The sequence below is a fragment of the Eimeria tenella genome, genomic scaffold (assembly GCF_000499545.2).
Source record: "Eimeria tenella Houghton genomic scaffold, Eth_scaff2, whole genome shotgun sequence".
Lineage (NCBI taxonomy): Eukaryota > Apicomplexa > Conoidasida > Eucoccidiorida > Eimeriidae > Eimeria > Eimeria tenella.
The window spans coordinates 415,272-432,746 of NW_013541843.1; the positions used below are offsets into that span (position 1 = coordinate 415,272).

The following is a 17,475-nucleotide window of genomic DNA, read 5'->3' on the forward strand; positions in this document are numbered from 1 at the left end:
GCCTATCTGTAGCTAGCTGGAGCTCGTTGTGGCTGCTGGTATCGCCTAGCCAGGCTGTTGCGTTTCTTGTGGCTTTCTTTTGCCACTTGGGGGGAATAAAGACAAATATAAAATAAATTTAATTGAAAGAAATAAACTTAAAATAAAAGCTTTTTTTTTGGCTCCTTTGCTAACCTTTTTGGAGTTTCGGCGCTGCGGTCGACAGCCGACACAAAAGAAAATCAAATTCAACAAAAGTGAAAGAAAAAAGAGAAACTGTGGGTGCCGGGATGATTATTGAATTGTTAAATAAGAATTGATTATTTTAAATTTGAAATTTAAGATTAAAATATAATTTTTAATCCTGTTTATTCAAGTGGAACAAAAAATGCCAATTGCAACAACTCGAACTCAAGAGCAGCCCGGAAAGCCCCACTGGGGGGCCCCCTAGCGAAAAGGAGAAGCTGGTGGCTAGAAAGATTTGTTTACGATTAATAAAACTAAATTGCAATTAATTTATTTAAAACTTTTTATCTTTCTTGTTTTTTGGCGTACGGGTAGATCTGGTCCGAGGTGTATGTACACTTGCGCCTCGCTGACCGGAAACCTAAGACTTGAATTCTGGAGTCTTTTAGAGGTTTTCTCCATTTATATTTAGCATTTTTTTCTTTTTATCAAACTTTTAGGTTCTTAATTTGCAGAAAAGCATGCTTGAGAGCCGATTTTCTGGCCGGTTTCCCCTCTGAAGCTTCAGTTTCCACTGCCGATCGCACCGCGTAGATGAGGTCCAGCAGATGACCAGCAGTTTCTCCCGAATCTTTTTCTGATTTATTAAAATGCGGAATTTCAATTAAATTAATCAGAAAAGAAAGATTTAGGATCTTCTGGGTTCCTCCCAGAGAAAATGAAGGTGAGGAATGGTGCACCCCCAGCCGCCAACGCTTCCCTAGGGTTTAGGGTTTAGGGTCTAGGGTTTAGGGTTTAGGGTTTAGGGTTTGGGGTTTTGTTTGTTTGGCGACGCGAGAGTGGCCCTGCTTTCTCTTTCGTTTTTCTTCTTGTCTTGTGTTTCTGCAATTCTGCATTGCTAGTTTTGAATTAAAAATCACAAAAGCTTAAAAGCAAAAACGGAAAGGAAAAAAGAAAACAAAACAACAAACCCCTACTTCCGCAGAGAACCAAAGCAACTTCCACCTGCACCAGCAGCAGCAGCAGCAGCAGCAGCAGCAGCAGCAGTGTGGGGCGTTGCTGCTGCGCAGGTGGCCATAAACGGCTGCTGCCACGGCGAGCTGGACGCGCTTTATGAGATGCTGCAGCAGCTCGAAGAAAAAGAAAACATAAAAGTGGATCTTTTGATTTGCTGCGGAGACTTTCAGGTGAAGTTAAAAATGTTTAATTTAAATTCGAATTCAAATTCCAATTTAAATTTAAATTTAATTCTAAATATAAATTCAAAATAAAACTATTTTAATTTTGAATTTATATTTAAATTTAAATTCGAATTTAAATTCAACTTCCACTTCAGTCCGTAGTTCTAATTCAATTTGTAATTCACTTTCGAATTCCAGTTCAGTTTTAAACTTTTTTTGATGCCATTTAAATGCCATTTTAATGCCCTTTAAATGGAATATTAATGCCATTTAAATGCCATTTAAATGCCATTTAAGTGCCATTTAAATGCCATTTTGAACGCCATTTAAGTGCCATTTATATGCAGTTTAAATGCCATTTAAATGCCAGTTAAAGGTCATTCAAATGCCATTAAAAACTCCAAGATATATCTACATGATCGAAAAACAATTCAAAAGATTTCAAACACATGCATGCGCCCAAAGACTGGCTTATTTATTTCTTTTTTTTTCTTTTTCCATTTCCTTCTAAGACTTTAATAGCTCCGGGGCCCCTTTTGGGGGCCCCTGGGGGGCCCCCAGTACTCCTGGGGTCCCTAGTACCCCTGGGGCCCCTGCTGGAGGCCCCTTAAGGGGCCCCTAATACCCCTGGAGCCCCTTTTGGGGCCCCTGTAGGGGCCCCCTTGGGGGCCCCTAGTACCCCTGGGCCCCCCAGTACCCCTGGGGCCCCCTAAGAGGCCCCGTAGGGGCCCCCTTGGGGGCCCCCGGAGCCGGTGGGGCCCCCGCGGGGCCCCTGGCAGCTGTGGGGCCCCCGTAGGGGCCCCTGGAGCAGTTTGAGGCCCATTTTTTGCGGTTTTGGAACTGTTTAGTGTTTCTTTGGATTGTCTTTGTTGTTTTGGAGCTTTTAGAACTCGAAAAGAGCAACTTTTGGCGCTTTTGCAGAGCCTGCGGTCCGAGGCGGACCTGCAGTACTTCCACGCGCCCCCCAAGTACAAAAAACTCAAAGACTTCCACCTTTACTTCCGCGGCCTCAAAAGGGCCCCCCGCCTCACTCTCCTCGTCGGCGGCAACCACGAGGCCCCCAACGTCCTCAGGCAGCTGTGCGCCTGCTGCTGCTGCTGCTGCTGCTGCTGCTGCTGCGGCAGTGTTGCTGCTGCAGTGTTGCTGGGAGCTTGGGGTGTCTGTACAGCTTGGGGTGTATGTACAGCTTGGGGTGTCTGTACAGCTTGGGGTGTATGTACAGCTTGGGGTGTATGTACAGCTTGGGGTGTATGTACAGCTTGGGGTGTATGTACAGCTTGTACAGCTTGGGGTGTACGTACAGCTTGGGGTGTACGTACAGCTTGGGGTGTATGTACAGCTACTACGGAGGATGGCTGGCGCCGAACATTTTCTTTTTGGGATATTCGGGAGTTGTTAATGTTGGCGGAATTCGCATTGCGGGCCTCTCCGGCATTTACGACAAACGGCACTACCATCTCGGTCAGGGTTTAGGGTTTAGGGTTTAGGGTCTAGGGTTTAGGGTTTGGGGGTTGGGGTGTTTGGAGGCTCCGGCTCTCGGGTTTTTGGGCAGCTGGGGTGGCGGCTTTTGGGCGGAGGGTTTAGGGTTTGGGGTTCGCTGCTGAGGCCAGTGGTTCAGGGTTTAGGGTTTAGGGTTTAGGGTTTAGGGTTTGTTGTTTCAGGCCACTTTGAAAAACCTCCCTACAACGAAAGCACTAGTCGCAGCGCTTACCACGTGCGGGAGTTTGAGTTGCTGAAGCTGCACTGTGTACGTACACCTGAAAACTGCGAAAACTGAAAATGATTTTTCAAAAAATAAAAATTCATTTTTTGCATTTCTGAAGGCCTAGGGTTTTGCGCGCCACGCACACACGCTGCAGCCGCTGCAGCAGCAGACACCGGCTGTCAACCTAGGGTTTAGGGTTTAGGGTTTGGGGTTTAGGGTTTGGGGGTTTAGGGATTGGGGGTTGGGGTTTGGGGTTTGCGTTTAGGGTTCAGGGCATTTGACGTGTAGAGATTAGGGTTTGGGGTTTGGGTTCAGGGTTAAGGGTTTAGGGTCTAGGGTTGGAATTTAGGGTTTAGGGTTTAGGGTTTAGGGTTTAGGGTTTGTGCAGATTGAGGGCCACGTGGACATAATGCTGAGCCACGACTGGCCGGAGGGCATATACGAGTACGGAGACAAGCAAAGTTTGTTGAAGAGAAAACCTTTATTTAAAAATGATATAAATAATAAATGTTTGGGAAGTCCTCCTTCGATGGCGTTGCTGAAGAGCATGAAGCCGTACGTACACCCGAGCGCATGCATCGCCCGTTTTCAAACTTCGTCTTTTTTCTTTTTTTCGTTTCTTTTTCTTTCTTTTTGAAAATAAAAAGCTGTTTGATGCAAATAAATGAAATAAAAGAAACCCAGAACTGAACTCCGCTGCGAAGACGAAAAACAAAATCTTGAATTCAAGTGCGCAGGACAGCTGGGGTGTACAGACACCCCAACTCTTCGTGTGTCTGCCGACACACCGCAGGAGCTTCTGGTTTTCGGGACATCTCCACGTTTTCTTTCCCGCCATTTATTTCCACGACAAAAATCTGCAAACTAATTTTCTGGCACTTGACAAAGTGCTTCCCGGAAGAAGCTGCCTCCAGGTGGTGGACATACACCCCAAAGTCCCCAACAAGTACCTCAAAAGGCCTTCGCCCCAAACCAACATTCAGCAAACCCTCACAGTCGAGTGAGTCTCCACATTAGGGTTTAGGGTTTAGGGTTTAGGGTTTAGGCTTCAGGGCTGGTGGTTTATGGCGTGTGGTCCACGGTTTAGTGTTTAGGGTTTAGAGTTTAGGGTCCAGGCGTTAGGGCTGGTGCTTTATGCTTTCGGGTCCAGGGGTTACGGGTGGGGTTTGGGGTTTGGGGTTTAGGGTTTAGGGTTTAGGGTTTAGGGCTGGTGCTTCATTTTCTGGTCCAGGGGTTAGGGCTGGGGTTTCGGGTTTAGGGCTTAGGGTTTAGGGTTTGCGGCTCGCGGTTTATGGTCAAGGGGTCAGGGTGAAGGGATTAGGGCTAGGGTTTAGGGTTTAGGGTTTAGGGCTTAGGGTAGAGAGCAAGCTGAACAGTTTGTGGGGCAGTTACTGCGCTGCTATTGCTGCGCGTTCTATTATCTCTTTTCGTGTGGGGTTTATTGCACGCATTTCTTTGTTTAATTCTTTTGTTTGTCTTATTTTTAATTTAATTTTTAATTTAATTTAATTTAATTTCATTTAATTTCATTTTATTTTATTTAATTCAGATTTGACCTCGAGTGGCTCGCGATCCTCCGCGCCAACCAGAATCGCATTCCGCTGTCTGCGCAGCGCTGCAGCAACTCCGTAGTGTAAGTGAAAGGAGTTTCAATTCAATTTAATTCAATTTAATTTAATTTTAATTTTAAATTAAATTAAATTTAAACTTCATTTCAAATTATCTATTTTTAGTTCAATTCGTATTTCTCTTAGTTGCTGCGTGGCCGCAAGAAACTGTTTCGGCGCATGCGCCCGCGGCTGCTGTTTGTTCTCTTGTGTTTGCATTTTGGAGTTTGGAAAGTCTTAATTGTTCAATAAATATAGAATATAATTAAAAATAGAATATAAATATTTATATTTGTTTTCCTTTTATATATTTGCCAATTTTCGACTCCCATTCCGAAAATTTGCGTTTTGACTCTTGTGAAATTGCGGTGTGCAGACACCCCAGTTTCACCCTTTTTCGAAAGTCTTCTTTTATCTTCTTGAAATGCAAAACATAATAAATTTAAATATTATGAATTCTGTTTTTTGAAAAGATTCAACAATTGTTTTATTGCTTCTTTTTGACTATTTCGTCTTTCCAGAAAGACTGTTGTGTTTTTTTGCTGCTGCATGTGGATAGTTCATTTTTGTTTTTTATTTTTAAATTCGATTTTAATTTTAAATTCTTTTTTGTCTCAAATTCTCTTGCAGAAAGATTTTTGCAAATGTGCACATCTTTGCATGCATTAGAAAAGAAATTGGAAATTTATTTCAAACTTTTTGCAAAGATTTCGAAAAGTTTTCGAGCAGCTATTTCTCATTCTCGCGGTGTACGTACAGTCAAATGCATGTGACCGGGTGTCCTTGATTTCAATTTTATTTCCAAATGAATAAAACTAAATTAAATGGTAAACAGACAATAAACAGAGGAAAGAACTTGCTGGTGCTGCTGCTGTTGCTGCTGCTGCTGTTGCTGCTGCTGCTGCTGCTGCTGCAGCTGCCCTTCAGAGGAAGACCGTCTGGCCGTTTTGCGGAAGTTGCGGGAAATGTTTGGAGAGAAAAAAGAGAAAACAAAAAATGAAAATGAAAAAAATAAAACAAAAGAAACAAAAGAAGAAACAAAAGAAGAAATAAAAGAAGAAGCAAAAGGAGAAATAAAAGAAATAAAGCGAGACATGAAAGAAGAAATAAATCAAATAACTACAAAAACATATAAAGACGCAAAAGAAACAAATCTGGAAGATAGAGAAGAAACAAAGAAAAACAAAAATGAAAAAAACGAAATTAATAAAAACGAAGAAAACCCCAGAGAAGAAGACAAAACAAATCAAATAAGTAAAATAAATGAATTAAATAAAACAAATGAATTAAATACAGCAAATGAATTAAATGAATTACGTGAATTAAATAAAACAAACGAATTAAACAAAACAAATGAATTAAATGAATTAAATGATTCAAATGAATTCAATGATTTAAATGAATTAAATGAATTTCCGTGGCCCCACTGGACAGATCCTCCTTTTCAGGATTTTGCAAAACAAAGAAAAGTCATTCTTAACATAATTGGAGCACAAGACAAAGACCCCTTCGCAGACAACCGTAAACCCTAAGCCCTAAACCCTAAACCCTAGACCCTAAACCCTGAAACGGCGGACTCGCCGCAGCAAGCAGCAAACCGCCGAACTGTAGCTGCCGAGCCCCCACCCATGCAGCCACCCACCCAAGCCCTAAACCCTAAACCCTAAACCCTAAACCCTTGTTTGTGGTTTTGTGCTGCAGCTGAAGAGCCCCGCATTCTTCCCAAGGGGCCCCCCTTGGTGAGGCGCGTCGAGGAGGAGATTTCTTTGGACCTTGACGAACTCTAAAGAATTATATTTTAATTTCTTTTTATTTATTTCTTTTTTTATTTCTCTTTATCTATTTGTTTTCATTTACTTCCTTTTCCTTATTCGTTTTGTTTCTTTTTCTTTATTTCTTTTTCTTCATTTTATTTCTTCTTTATTTCTTTTTCTTCGAAACCAAAGGACAAATAAATACATTGCTGCGTTTGCTCATCCTACAGCTAGCCGGGTGGCTAGCTAGCTAGCTAGCCAGGCAGCCAACCAGCTAGCATTAAGCTAGATAGCTAGCTGGGTATTTAGGTGGGTAGTTAGCTGGGTGGCTAGCCAGCTAGCTAGCTGGCCACTTAGCTAGCTAGCTCTAGCTAGCTAGCTAGCTAGACCTAGCTAGCTAGCTAGTACGGAGTTCTTCATCTAGCTAGCTGCCCAGCCGTTGGCTTCTGAGGAAGACAAAAAGGCCAAACAGGAAAATCCCAAAAGGCAACAGAAATGATTTGACTTCGAATTCAAATTAAAAGGAAGCGCACGGCCTCCAGCTGTCCATACACCTCAAAACAACTAGCTAGCTAGCTAGCCAACGAGCTAGCTAGCTAACCAGCTAGTTAGTTAGCTGGCTTACTAGCTAGCTAGCTAGCCAGCTAGCTAGCTAGCTAGCTAGCTAGCTAGCTAGCCCGCCACCCCGAGCCCCTCCAGCCCAGCCCCCAACTAGCTCCCCCGCCTTCTCGCCTCCCTGTTTCGCTAGCCACCCAACTAGCTAGCTAGCTAGCCAGCCAGCTAGCTAATAGCCAGCTAGCTAGCTAGCTAGTAGCTAGCTAGCTAGCTGGCTAGCCAGGTGGCGTAGGGCGTTTAGAGTTTGTTGAAGGAGACGATCTGGGCGGACTGGACGAGGCCGTGGAGTTCGTCTTCGTCTTCGGAGTCGTTTTCGTTTTCTTCCAAAAGTTTTCTTTTTTTGATTTTGTTTTCTTCCGAAAGTCCAATTTCTTCAATGCGCTCTATCACAGTGTCTGTGTTCACGAGATCGTCCACTATGACGCACTGCACCTGCGCAGTTGCGAAAATTCAAAAAACATTCAAGTTCCGCTCAACTCGCAAGATTTAGACCGGATTTTGCCCCAGTTTCACTCGAATTCCATTTTAATTCAATTTAAATTGCTTTTCTTTATTTATTTCCCGAAAATGCGCGAAAAATGACGCTCAACCTTTTTGGTGGCGAAACGAAGAAATTACGAAACGCATGCAAGAGGATCTGCGCGGAAACTCTCTTGAAATCCCCTTGGGATTTAGTTTGAAACATTTCTTTTAAATTAATTTAATTTTAAACATTTCTTTTTAAATTAATTATAAAAATAATTCTTCAGAAGAAATAAATATCTTTAAATTCAAAAAAATGGATTCCTTTAGAGGGGTTATGTTCAACTTTACAAATTCAACTGGGATAGATGCTTCTGAATTTTCGAAATGATGTAAATTGAACTGATTTCCTTGTTTTTTGATTTAAATGATTCAAATGTGATTTAAGTAAGTCAAATAAGATTTAATTCAACTAAAAAGAACTTTAAAAAAATATTTTTAAAAAGATTTCTGAAAGAAATGCAAAAAATTCAAGAAGCTGAAATTCACCGGGGGATTCGTTCAGAAAGCCAAAAGTTCACAGCTAAAGAGGAAAGCAATTTTAAAAACATTTTCTGAAATTAAATTAAATTAAATTCAATTCGATTGAATAAAATAAATTAATTAATTAAGAGGAAATTAAAATAAAAAAACAGATATTTAATTCGCTAAGACAAAAAACAAAACCAACCTGACGAGAAATTCAAATTCAGAAAATAACAAATTCGAGAAAATTCATAAAAGCCAATTTAATTTAAATGCGTTCATTTGCAAAAATTTAACTCAAATTAAATAAATGGAAAAAGAATTAAATTAATTCAAGGAAAAGAATTCAAGAAATCGAATTGCATTCAAATGCCATTTCAGAAAAAAGTCAACTTTGAAGAAATCAAATGAACGAAAGTGCCAATTTAAAGTACTAATAAAACAAAAATAATTTTAAAAAGAAACATTTGAATAAAACATTTAATTCAAGAAAAGTAAATTCAAAAATTCAAAAAATTAAAAAGTTAAGAAGACTCAATTAAGCAAAATGCCATTTGCGTGAGTACCAATTACTCCTTCAAATTTAATTTTCAATTTGATTTAAAAGATTTACTTCAAATTTGAATTTGAATTTTTGAATTTAAATTCATCTTTGAATTTAATTATTTCAAAATCTGTTTCACGTTTATTTTCCTTATTTTTTCTCATTTCGCTGCCGACTCGCCATAAACCCTAAACCCCAAACCCTAAACCCTAATTCGCGGTTTGCTGGTCCAATTCAAGGGTTTAGAGTTTGTGCTGAAGAGTCTACCCATTGACGCGAAGAATTCCAGCGTTTGGCTAACTTGGGGTTTAGGGTTTGGGGCTCCGACATTAGGGTTTAGGGTTTGAAGCCCCTTGGCGAGGCGCTAGGGTTTAGGGTTTAGGGTTTAGGGTTTGACCTGGAGTTTGTAGAGGCCGAAGGCGAGGGGCACTTTCTTTTGGTTTTCTCCCCAAGTGAGACCTTCAATTTGAATTTGTTTTATTTCATTTCCAATTTCATTTAAATCCGTTTCTGCATCATTTGGCTTCACTTCAATCACCAACATGGATTTGTTCACCACGGGCTGCTTCTGCTTCCGCTGCTGCTGCTGCTGCTGCTGCTTTGCTGCTGACAGCTGCTTCAGCGCAGCAGCAGAGTCCTCCGCGTCGTCGCCTGCGGGTTGTACGTACACCGCGCGAGGGAAGCAGTTGGAATTTTTTTTCGAAATCTTTCAAAAGTGTTTAAATGCAATTTTAATCTTTTTAAACTTTTTAAAAACAATTTAAAAGTGTTTAAATGCAATTTAAATCATTCCAAACGCATGCAGCTGCTCCCTTCCCCTACTTCCCTTCTTTTCACCCCAACGCGCCGCAGCAGCAAGACACTTCTCCCGTGTACGTACACCCCAGCAGCAGCAGCAGCAGCAGCAGCAGCAGCAGCAGCGGCAGCAGCAGCTTACCGAAAAGGTCTATGTCGTCGCTGTCATCTGTAGCATGTTTTCCAGATTCTTTTTGAGAATGGATGTAATAGTAGCAAGGGACATAGAGTTCGTTCTCTGCGGACAGCGGCATTGTGAGCTAGGGTTTAGGGTTTAGGGTTTAGGGTTTAGGGTTTGGGTGGATGCGAGAGGTCTAGTGCTGGATAGGCCGCTGGAAAACCCAAAAAAGGAAAATGAATTAGTAAATGAATTAATTATTTTTGTTTCTTCTTTTGCAACTCTCGGGTGTCTCGCGAGACACCCGAGAAGCCTGGCGACTCTGTGGGGCCTCCGGGGTGTACATGCAGCCCGGCCCCGAAGCCAATTTGCAAATTCAGAACTTTCTTTTCATTTTAATTTTATTTATTTATTTTTAAAACACTATTTAGTAGATTTGTTGCAGCTTTTTGAGCCCCGCGACTAGCCCAAGTGCGCCAAACCCTAAACCCTAGACCCTTAGCCGAAACCCTAAACCCTAGACCCTAAACCCTCGAAACAAGATCTTCAACGCCAGCTACCCCCGAGCCCGCCTTTTCAAAACCCTTTTTGTTTCTTCTTTTTCTGTCCCTTGCTGCCCAACAGAAGGCCTCCTTAGGGTTTAGGGTTTAGGGTTTAGGGTTTAGGGTTTGGGGCTTGGAGATGGCGCGTAAACCCAAGAAAGAGCCGCCTGGCTCTGCTGCACAGGACTTGTTTGCTGACTCTGGCGACGAGGGGGAAAGCAGCAGCAGCAGCAGCAGCAGCAGCAAAGGGAAAAATGAAAAGAAATATAAAGAAGACAAAAGCGACAGTTTGACAATTAACAAAAGATATGCAGAGAAATATGACCAAAGAAAAAGGAAAGAGCTTCTCGCGAAACACAAAGAGGAACTCGAAGAGCTCAGCGGTAAACCCTAAACCCTAAACCCTAAATTGTGGTTTGTGAAACAGCGAGGCCAGAAATGCTAATAATGACCCTTCTCTGCCCAGCTCTAAACCCTCGACTCAAGCTCAACAACCCCTAAACCCCAAACCCTAAACCCCAAATCCTAAATCCTAAGCCCTAAACCCTAAACCCTAGCGCTTTTCCCTCCCCCCGCCAAACCCTCGGCCGCCCCTCTCCCAGAAGCCATTCCAACACAACGCAGCCAACCAAATTAAACAAAACTAATGAAATAAAATAATTCAATTAATTAATTAATCGAATTAATTAATTAACTAAATTAATTAATTAATTACTTAATTGAATTAATTAATTAATTAATTAATTAGTTAATTAATTGCAGAAGAGTCGAGTTCGGAAGAAGACGAAGACGCAGTTTTGTTGACTCCAAAAGTGGAAAAGAAGTTTTTGAGGGTTTTGAATTTCATCAAAAACAAAAACCCTCAAATTTACGAAACCCGCAAACCCTTTTTTAGCGATAAGGACTTCGCCGCGCCGCAGCCGCAAACCCCCCAACCCGTAGGCCTCTTTTGTTACATTATTAATTATTATTAATTAATTAACTAATTAATTAATTGATTAATTAATTAATTAATTGATTAATTAATTAATTAGTTAATTAATTGTCAATTAAATGATTATTTATTTATTTGTTTGTTTGTTTGCTTTTTATTTATTTATTTTTTATTGATTTGTTGGTTTGTTTATTTTGTGCCTTTTTGCGTTTTTGGTTTCTCGTTTGCTGCTTGACAAATAAATAAAATAAAATAAAATAAGAAAATAAATAAATAATAAAATAAATAAATAAATAAATAAATTAATAAATAAAAATAAATGTTTTAACTTTGAAATTAAAAAGTTTGAATTTGCTGCTGCAGAAACCCTTGCGGTTTAGCGACTTCGTTTTCAAAACCCTCAAAGAAGAAGGAGCCGAGGGTTTTGAAGAAGAAGAAGAAAACATCCAGCAGCAGCAACAACAAACAAATGGTCCTGCTGCTGCTGCTGCTGCTGTTGCTGCTGCGGCTGTGGCTGCTGGGGTGTTATTGGTTGTGGTGCTGCTGCTTGTGGTGCTGTTGCTGCTGTTGCTGCTGCTGCTGCTGAAGTGCTCGTGGCTGTGGTGGTGCTGCTTGTGTTGCTGCTGTTGCTGTTGCTGCTGCTGTTGCTGCTGCTGCTGTTGCTGCTGCTGTGGCTGCTGCTGTTGTTGCTGATGCCCTTAATTTCCATCGAAGAATTAAATACTGCACTGGCATTTATTTATTAGTTTTATTTATTTATTTATTTATTTATTTATTGTTTTTTATTTATAGGTGCTTCTTACGAAGACGAAATGAGTGCACTTAAGAAGTCGTTTTGGGAGGCGGCAGACAGCAGCAGCAGCAGCAGCAGCAGCAGCAGCAAAAAGGGAAAGAAGAGAAGCAAAGAAAAGGGAAATGCCGAAGCTGAAGATGCTGGCGAAGATGAATTCTTTAAAATTAAAGAAAAAAAGCAAACAGATCTGCAAAGGGAAGAAGAAGAATACAAACAGTTCCTTCAAGTGCGCTAAACCCTAAACCCTAAACCCTAAACCCTAAAGCTTGAGATTGCATTTCGTGCCTCCGAGAGTACACTCTGAGCTGAATGCCCATGGTCTTGCGACTTCGAGTTCAGGGCCTTGCGCTTACGGTCAAGGGTTTAGGGTTTAGGGTGTAGGGTTTAGGGTCTAGGGTTTAGGGTTTAGGGTTTAGGGTTTAGGGTTTGGTGCTTAGGAGAAGAATTCTAAAAGGGGCAGCGCTGCGGATTCTGCTTTGGCCCGATTGTGGGGTGAGTTGAGGTGTACCTACAGCTCAAATAAAGAACAGATGCTTTTTGATTTCGTTTAACCAGTGCAGCAGCAGCAGCAGCAGCAGTGCTGCTAGGAGAGCAGCAGCAGCAGCAGCAGCAGCAGTGCTGCTAGGAGAGCAGCAGCAGCAGCAGCAGCAGCGCCCTTAGCAGTAGCAGCTGCAGCAGCGGCGGCAGCAAAACCAGCAGCAGAAACAGGACCGGCGTCAGCAGCAGCAGCAACAGTCAATAAGAGCAGCAGCAGCAGCAGTCAGGAACAGCAGCAGCATCAGCAGCAGCAGCAGCAGCAGCAGCAGCAGCTGTGTTGTTTGTGTCTCAGAGGACGATGGGACTCTGGACGAAAACGAAAAGTTTTTGAGGAATTACATTCTCAATGAGGAATGGAGAGAAGACAAAAACAAAGAATTCGTTTACAGGTAGCCGCGAGTTCAATGAGGGTTTAGGGTTTAGGGTTTAGGGTTTGGGGTTTAGGGTTTAGGAGCTCCAAGATTTCAGGATGCTGCTTTGTTTCTCGCTTCCCGTCTGAGGCTCGACAGTCTCTTAATCTAGTATTTAGGGTTTAGGGTTCAGGGCTTAGGATTAAGGGTTTAGGGTTTAGGGTTTAGGGTTTAGGGAGACCAATCTGGGTCCAACAAAGGCAGCAGCGCACTTGTATTCCCGACGAACTGCCATTTTCAATTAATTAATTCTGTTTAATTTAATTAATTTAATTTAATTTAATTTAATTAATTTAATTAAATTAATTAATTTAATTCAATTATTTTATTTTCTAATCAGGGACTCTGAAGAAGAAGCGGAAGAAAAAGAAATGGAAGAGGCGGAGGCTTTTGAAGCGGCCTACAACTTCAGGTCTTTTATTTTTATTTATTTTTAATTTATTTTATTTAATTTATTTATATACTTATTTAATTTATTATTAATTTATTTATTTATTTAGTCTATTTATCCATTTATTCATTTATTTGTTTTGTTTGTTTCTTTATTTATTTAATTTAATTTAATTTTATTTATTTATTTGTTACTTTTTAATTCCTTTTTTGTTTCTGTCGTTCTGTTTTTTGTGAATTAAATGAATTGAAAATGAATGAAATACAATTAAAAGTAAATTAAATACAATTAAAATTAAACAAAATTGAAATAAAAATAAGTACAATTAAAAGTGAATCAAATATAATTAAAAAGAAATATAAATAATAAAGAAAAGTGTTAAATAAATTGCGGAAAGAGTGAGAAAAGGGCGAGCAAACCACCGAAAGAGCCAAAACCGAAAACCCTAAATTAGGGTTTGGGGACCTGCAGGTTCGAAGAAGAGGGAGGAGACACAATCCGCTCTTTTCCGCGTTTTATTCAAGATTCAGTTCGCCAAACTGACGATAAAAGAAAACAACAGAGACGGAAAAAGAAAGAAAAAAAAATGGAAGAAATGGTGAAAACCGCAAGGGTTTAGGGTTTAGGGTTTAGGGTTTAGGGTCTACGCATTGGGGGGTACACACCCACGAATGGGGGACTCAAGGTTTAGGGTTTGGGGGCTGCGGCAGGCAAAGTGGTGCATTAACATGAGACGGTTGAGGGTTTAGGGTTTAGGGTTTAGGGCTTAGGGTTTAGGGTTTGGGGGTTTGCCGCTTAGGTGAGAAGACAGGAGGAGTTGAAGCGGCTGAAAAACATAAAGAAAGAAGAAATCAAAGAAAAGATAAAATTGATTCAGGAAATTGGAGGCCTCGATGCTGGCAGTGAGTCTTGCTGCTGCTGCTGCTGCTGCTGCTGCTGCTGCTGCTGCTGCTGGTATCGTTGAAACTGCTGCAGCCGTTTTTTCTGCTGCTGTTGCTGCTGCTGCTGCTGCTTCTTGAACGGCTGCCTCGCTGCCGCTCCAGCTGCTGCTGCTTCAACTGCTGCTGCTGCTGCTGCTGCTGCTGCAGCTGTGAGCGCGGTGTTGAACCTCGAGGGCTCTTTTGACCCCGAAAGCCACGACAAAGAAATGGGGCTTTTGTTTGGAGAGGATTATGAAAGAGCAGCAGAAGACAAACAATGTCTTGGTGGGATTTTTCGATTTATTTATTTATTTATTTTCCTTTCTTTGTTGTTAAAACTCTTTAATTGCATTTCTTTGCTTCAATCTGTTTTCTCTTCTTCTATATGGCCTGGATGCTTACAGCAGCTGCGAAGAGGAGGACCTCTCCTGCTGCTGCTGCTGCTGCTGCTGCTGCGACTTTTGTTGCTGTTGCTGCTGCTGTTGCTGCTGCCGTGTCTGCTGCCGTGTCTGCTGCCGCTTCAAACGTCTGCGCTGCTGCCGTTTCGCCTGCTGCTGGTGCCCCCGCTTCCCCGCCTGCTGCTGCCGCCACAACTGCTGCTGCTGCTGCTGCTGCTGCTGCTGCTGCTGCAGCTGTGCCCGAGTCCTGCGCGGACTTACTGTCTGTCTCCGAAGAGACTAATTTGGAGGCAATGAACAAAAAGCAAAAGAGACTTTTGAAGTTGCAAAAAAGGAGACAGAGACAGGCGCAGGCCGTCGAGGGGTACGCAGAGGACGACCAGCAGCAGCAGCAGCAGCAGCAGCAGCAGCAGGATGAGGGGGACGAAGAGGGGGACGAAGAGCAGACGGAAGCTGCAGTAGCAGCAGCAGCAGCAGACACGGACACGCAGCAGCAGCAGCAGCAGCAGCAAGAGGAAGAAGGGCTGCAGGGAGAGTGGTGGATGTGCGATGGCTGCGGGAAGGGAATCGGCGGCGGCAAAAAGAGGTAGCAATCCCTAAACCCTAAACCCTAAACCCTAGGATAACCGCGGCGTAGAGTTGTCTCTGAGAGTTCCGCAAACCCTAAACCCTAAACCCTAAACCCTAGGCGCATTTTTGATCTGTCTGGTTTGTCTTTTGCTTATTTCTTGTTCTTTCATTTAATTTAATTTCTTTTTTAATTTAATTTCTTTTTAATTTCAAAAGATTCTTTTCTCTCCTTTCCATTTTTAATTATTAAAGTTTTATTTCTGCAGCCACATGTGCATGCATTCGCCACTTGCTGCTGCTGCTGTACATAATTATATATATATATATATAATTGCTGCTGATTTCCAATTTGCAGTATTTATTTATTTATTTATTATTTATTATTTAATTTTTACTTTTTTTTATTATTTTGTTTATTTAATTAGGTTTGACTGCGCCAAATGCGAAAACTTCACTCTTTGCAAACTGTGCTTCCGAAATGTGCGCCACCCGCACCAGATGCTGAAGCGGACGGTGCCGCTGCACTGCAAGGTGCGTTTTGGCTTTTAAATGCGAGAAGGCTCCAATAAATGCAGAATAAATAACAAATAAATAATAAATAATGCTAAATAACAATAAATAAATTAAAAATAAACAAAAGGCAGCTCAAAAGCGCGCGAAATGGTCAAAATGCGGGAGCAGGGGGGCTGCCCTTGCGGCCGTGGGGTGTACAGACAGCTCTAGCCACACTGACTGTTCTCAGCTTTTCTCTCCGCACTTAAATTCACTTTTGAACGCCAAATAATTAAAATAGAAGAATGGCCAGTAGGCCGTAGAAATATAACACAAATGCGAATTAAATTGAAGTCAAAAAGCCCAAATTCCGCCGCGCAGGCGCAGTCTCGGGTGTACAGACAGCTGCTGCGAATTGCGGTGTACGTACAGCCCCCAAAAGACTTCCAAGGAATGCCCGGGGGCCCCGCAGTGCCGGAGAGTTTAGAAGAAGCAATAAATGAATACTTTGCATTAAATTATGAAGATATAATTGGAGGAGACTTGCTAACTCGATTCAAATACAGAAAAGTGCAGCCAAACAACTACGGAATGACTCTGGAAGACATACTCGAAAAGTACCCAAACCCTAAACCCTAAACCCTAAAACCTAAACCCTTGCTTCTGGGGCAAATTCGATAATAAGCCTTGTTTATTTGTCCTTACTTTCCTTTTTGTTTTTTTAACATTTTTCTATTTTTGCGGATTCACATTTTTTTTGGAATTATTCTGTTTGAATTAAAAGTGGGTTTACCCGTTTTCGGGTGTACGTATAGCTGGCTGCTTTCTTTCGCATTGCATTTTCTGAATTTGGCATTTTGCAAAAATGCAATTTATGTTCTTTCTGAGTTTCCAACCTATCTTTTGGATATTTTTGTTTCAATTTAATTGCAGTTTCTGTTTTTAATTGTTTTAACTCATTTGTTTATTTTATTTTGTTTTATTTTTGCTGCAGGACAGATGCTGAACTTAATGCGCAAGTCTCGCTGAAGAAACTGGCCCCATTTAGGGAGAAAGAGGTAATTAAGAAATAAATAATAAAATGTATTTATTTGCTATTTAAAATTAAATGATTTAGGATAAAAAGGTGACTTCAAAATTAGTAATAAATTATATTTACTTGACTAGACGCTGAAGAAACTGCCTTCGGCCGCTGGACGCAATCAGCTGCTTGTGCTGCTGCTGCTGCTGCTGCTGCTGCATGTGCTGTTTATGTTTCTAGTTTGTACCCAAAAAGGAAAGGCACTGGCAGCAGCAGCAAAACGCAATTCCTGAAAAGAAGAGAAAAACAAAAGTGGAGAGAGAGATGACCCCTTTCGGTAAGTCTCCGTGGTTTCAGGTGTACGTACACCTGAAGTCACGAAGTGTACGTACACCTGAAGTTTTGCTGCAGCTCTTCTCGGCCTTTTGGCGGCTTTGTTTTAAATAATCATTCAGAATAATTTGCACTTTTGAGGTTTTGGCTTAAATCATCATTTATAATAATTTGCACTTTTCTGTTCTTCTTAGGCGTGCGCAAAGACAGACTCGCCGCCTACGACGCCTAATTCCAAGGGTTTAGGGTTTAGGGTTTAGGGTTCCATGGATCCTGCGTTCATTTTGTCTTCTGTTTTGGAAAGCGTGGGGACTGCAATTTCGTCTCCGTTGACAGAAACCTGAGGAGAGAAAACATTGGAAAAGTAAAAGTGATTTGGATTTCCGTTTTGTGCTTTTATTGTTCCTCAGTTCTGCAGCGCTGCAGTGTATGTACACCCCACGCACCTTGGGCGGCTGGCCAAACTGTCCCGCGCTGATCTGCATTATTATTATAAATTAGATTTTTATTTGTTTTTAATTTCAAAGACCCAGACCTCTATTTCGGGAACTCCTTTTTGCTCCTCTTTGGCCTCAACTTCTCCTCCCTGTTCAATTATTTAAAAGCCACTTTTAATTCGTTTCTTTTTGCTTTTTTTTTACTTACTTCCGCCTCTGCAAACAT

General features: G+C 41.5%; 3 protein-coding genes across 3 annotated transcripts; 2 read left to right on the plus strand and 1 right to left on the minus strand.

The window, feature by feature from the left end:
* Positions 1-883: 883 nt before the first annotated feature.
* ETH_00029135 (serine/threonine protein phosphatase, putative) lies at positions 884-6,445 on the plus strand (the record flags this gene model as incomplete). Its single annotated transcript, XM_013374269.1, has 11 exons — positions 884-889; positions 1,236-1,352; positions 2,268-2,425; positions 2,686-2,807; positions 3,008-3,093; positions 3,440-3,606; positions 3,845-4,051; positions 4,601-4,684; positions 5,575-5,912; positions 6,093-6,179; positions 6,360-6,445. The coding sequence occupies 11 exons, from the start codon at positions 884-886 to the stop codon at positions 6,443-6,445; spliced, it is 1,458 nt and encodes a 485-aa protein (XP_013229723.1).
* Positions 6,446-7,264: 819 nt separating this feature from the next.
* Positions 7,265-9,607, minus strand: ETH_00029140 (elongation factor 1, putative; the record flags this gene model as incomplete). The annotated part of the gene is made up of 3 exons (XM_013374270.1): positions 7,265-7,459; positions 8,956-9,209; positions 9,496-9,607. 3 exons carry the CDS (start codon positions 9,605-9,607, stop codon positions 7,265-7,267), a joined length of 561 nt encoding a protein of 186 aa, XP_013229724.1.
* Positions 9,608-10,152: 545 nt separating this feature from the next.
* ETH_00029145 (krr1 family, zinc finger-containing protein, putative) lies at positions 10,153-17,044 on the plus strand (the record flags this gene model as incomplete). Its single annotated transcript, XM_013374271.1, has 14 exons — positions 10,153-10,396; positions 11,740-11,966; positions 12,178-12,232; positions 12,570-12,666; positions 13,028-13,099; positions 13,550-13,676; positions 13,878-13,980; positions 14,167-14,283; positions 14,631-14,982; positions 15,392-15,497; positions 15,891-16,075; positions 16,453-16,516; positions 16,720-16,816; positions 17,007-17,044. The coding sequence occupies 14 exons, from the start codon at positions 10,153-10,155 to the stop codon at positions 17,042-17,044; spliced, it is 1,884 nt and encodes a 627-aa protein (XP_013229725.1).
* Positions 17,045-17,475: the final 431 nt, after the last annotated feature.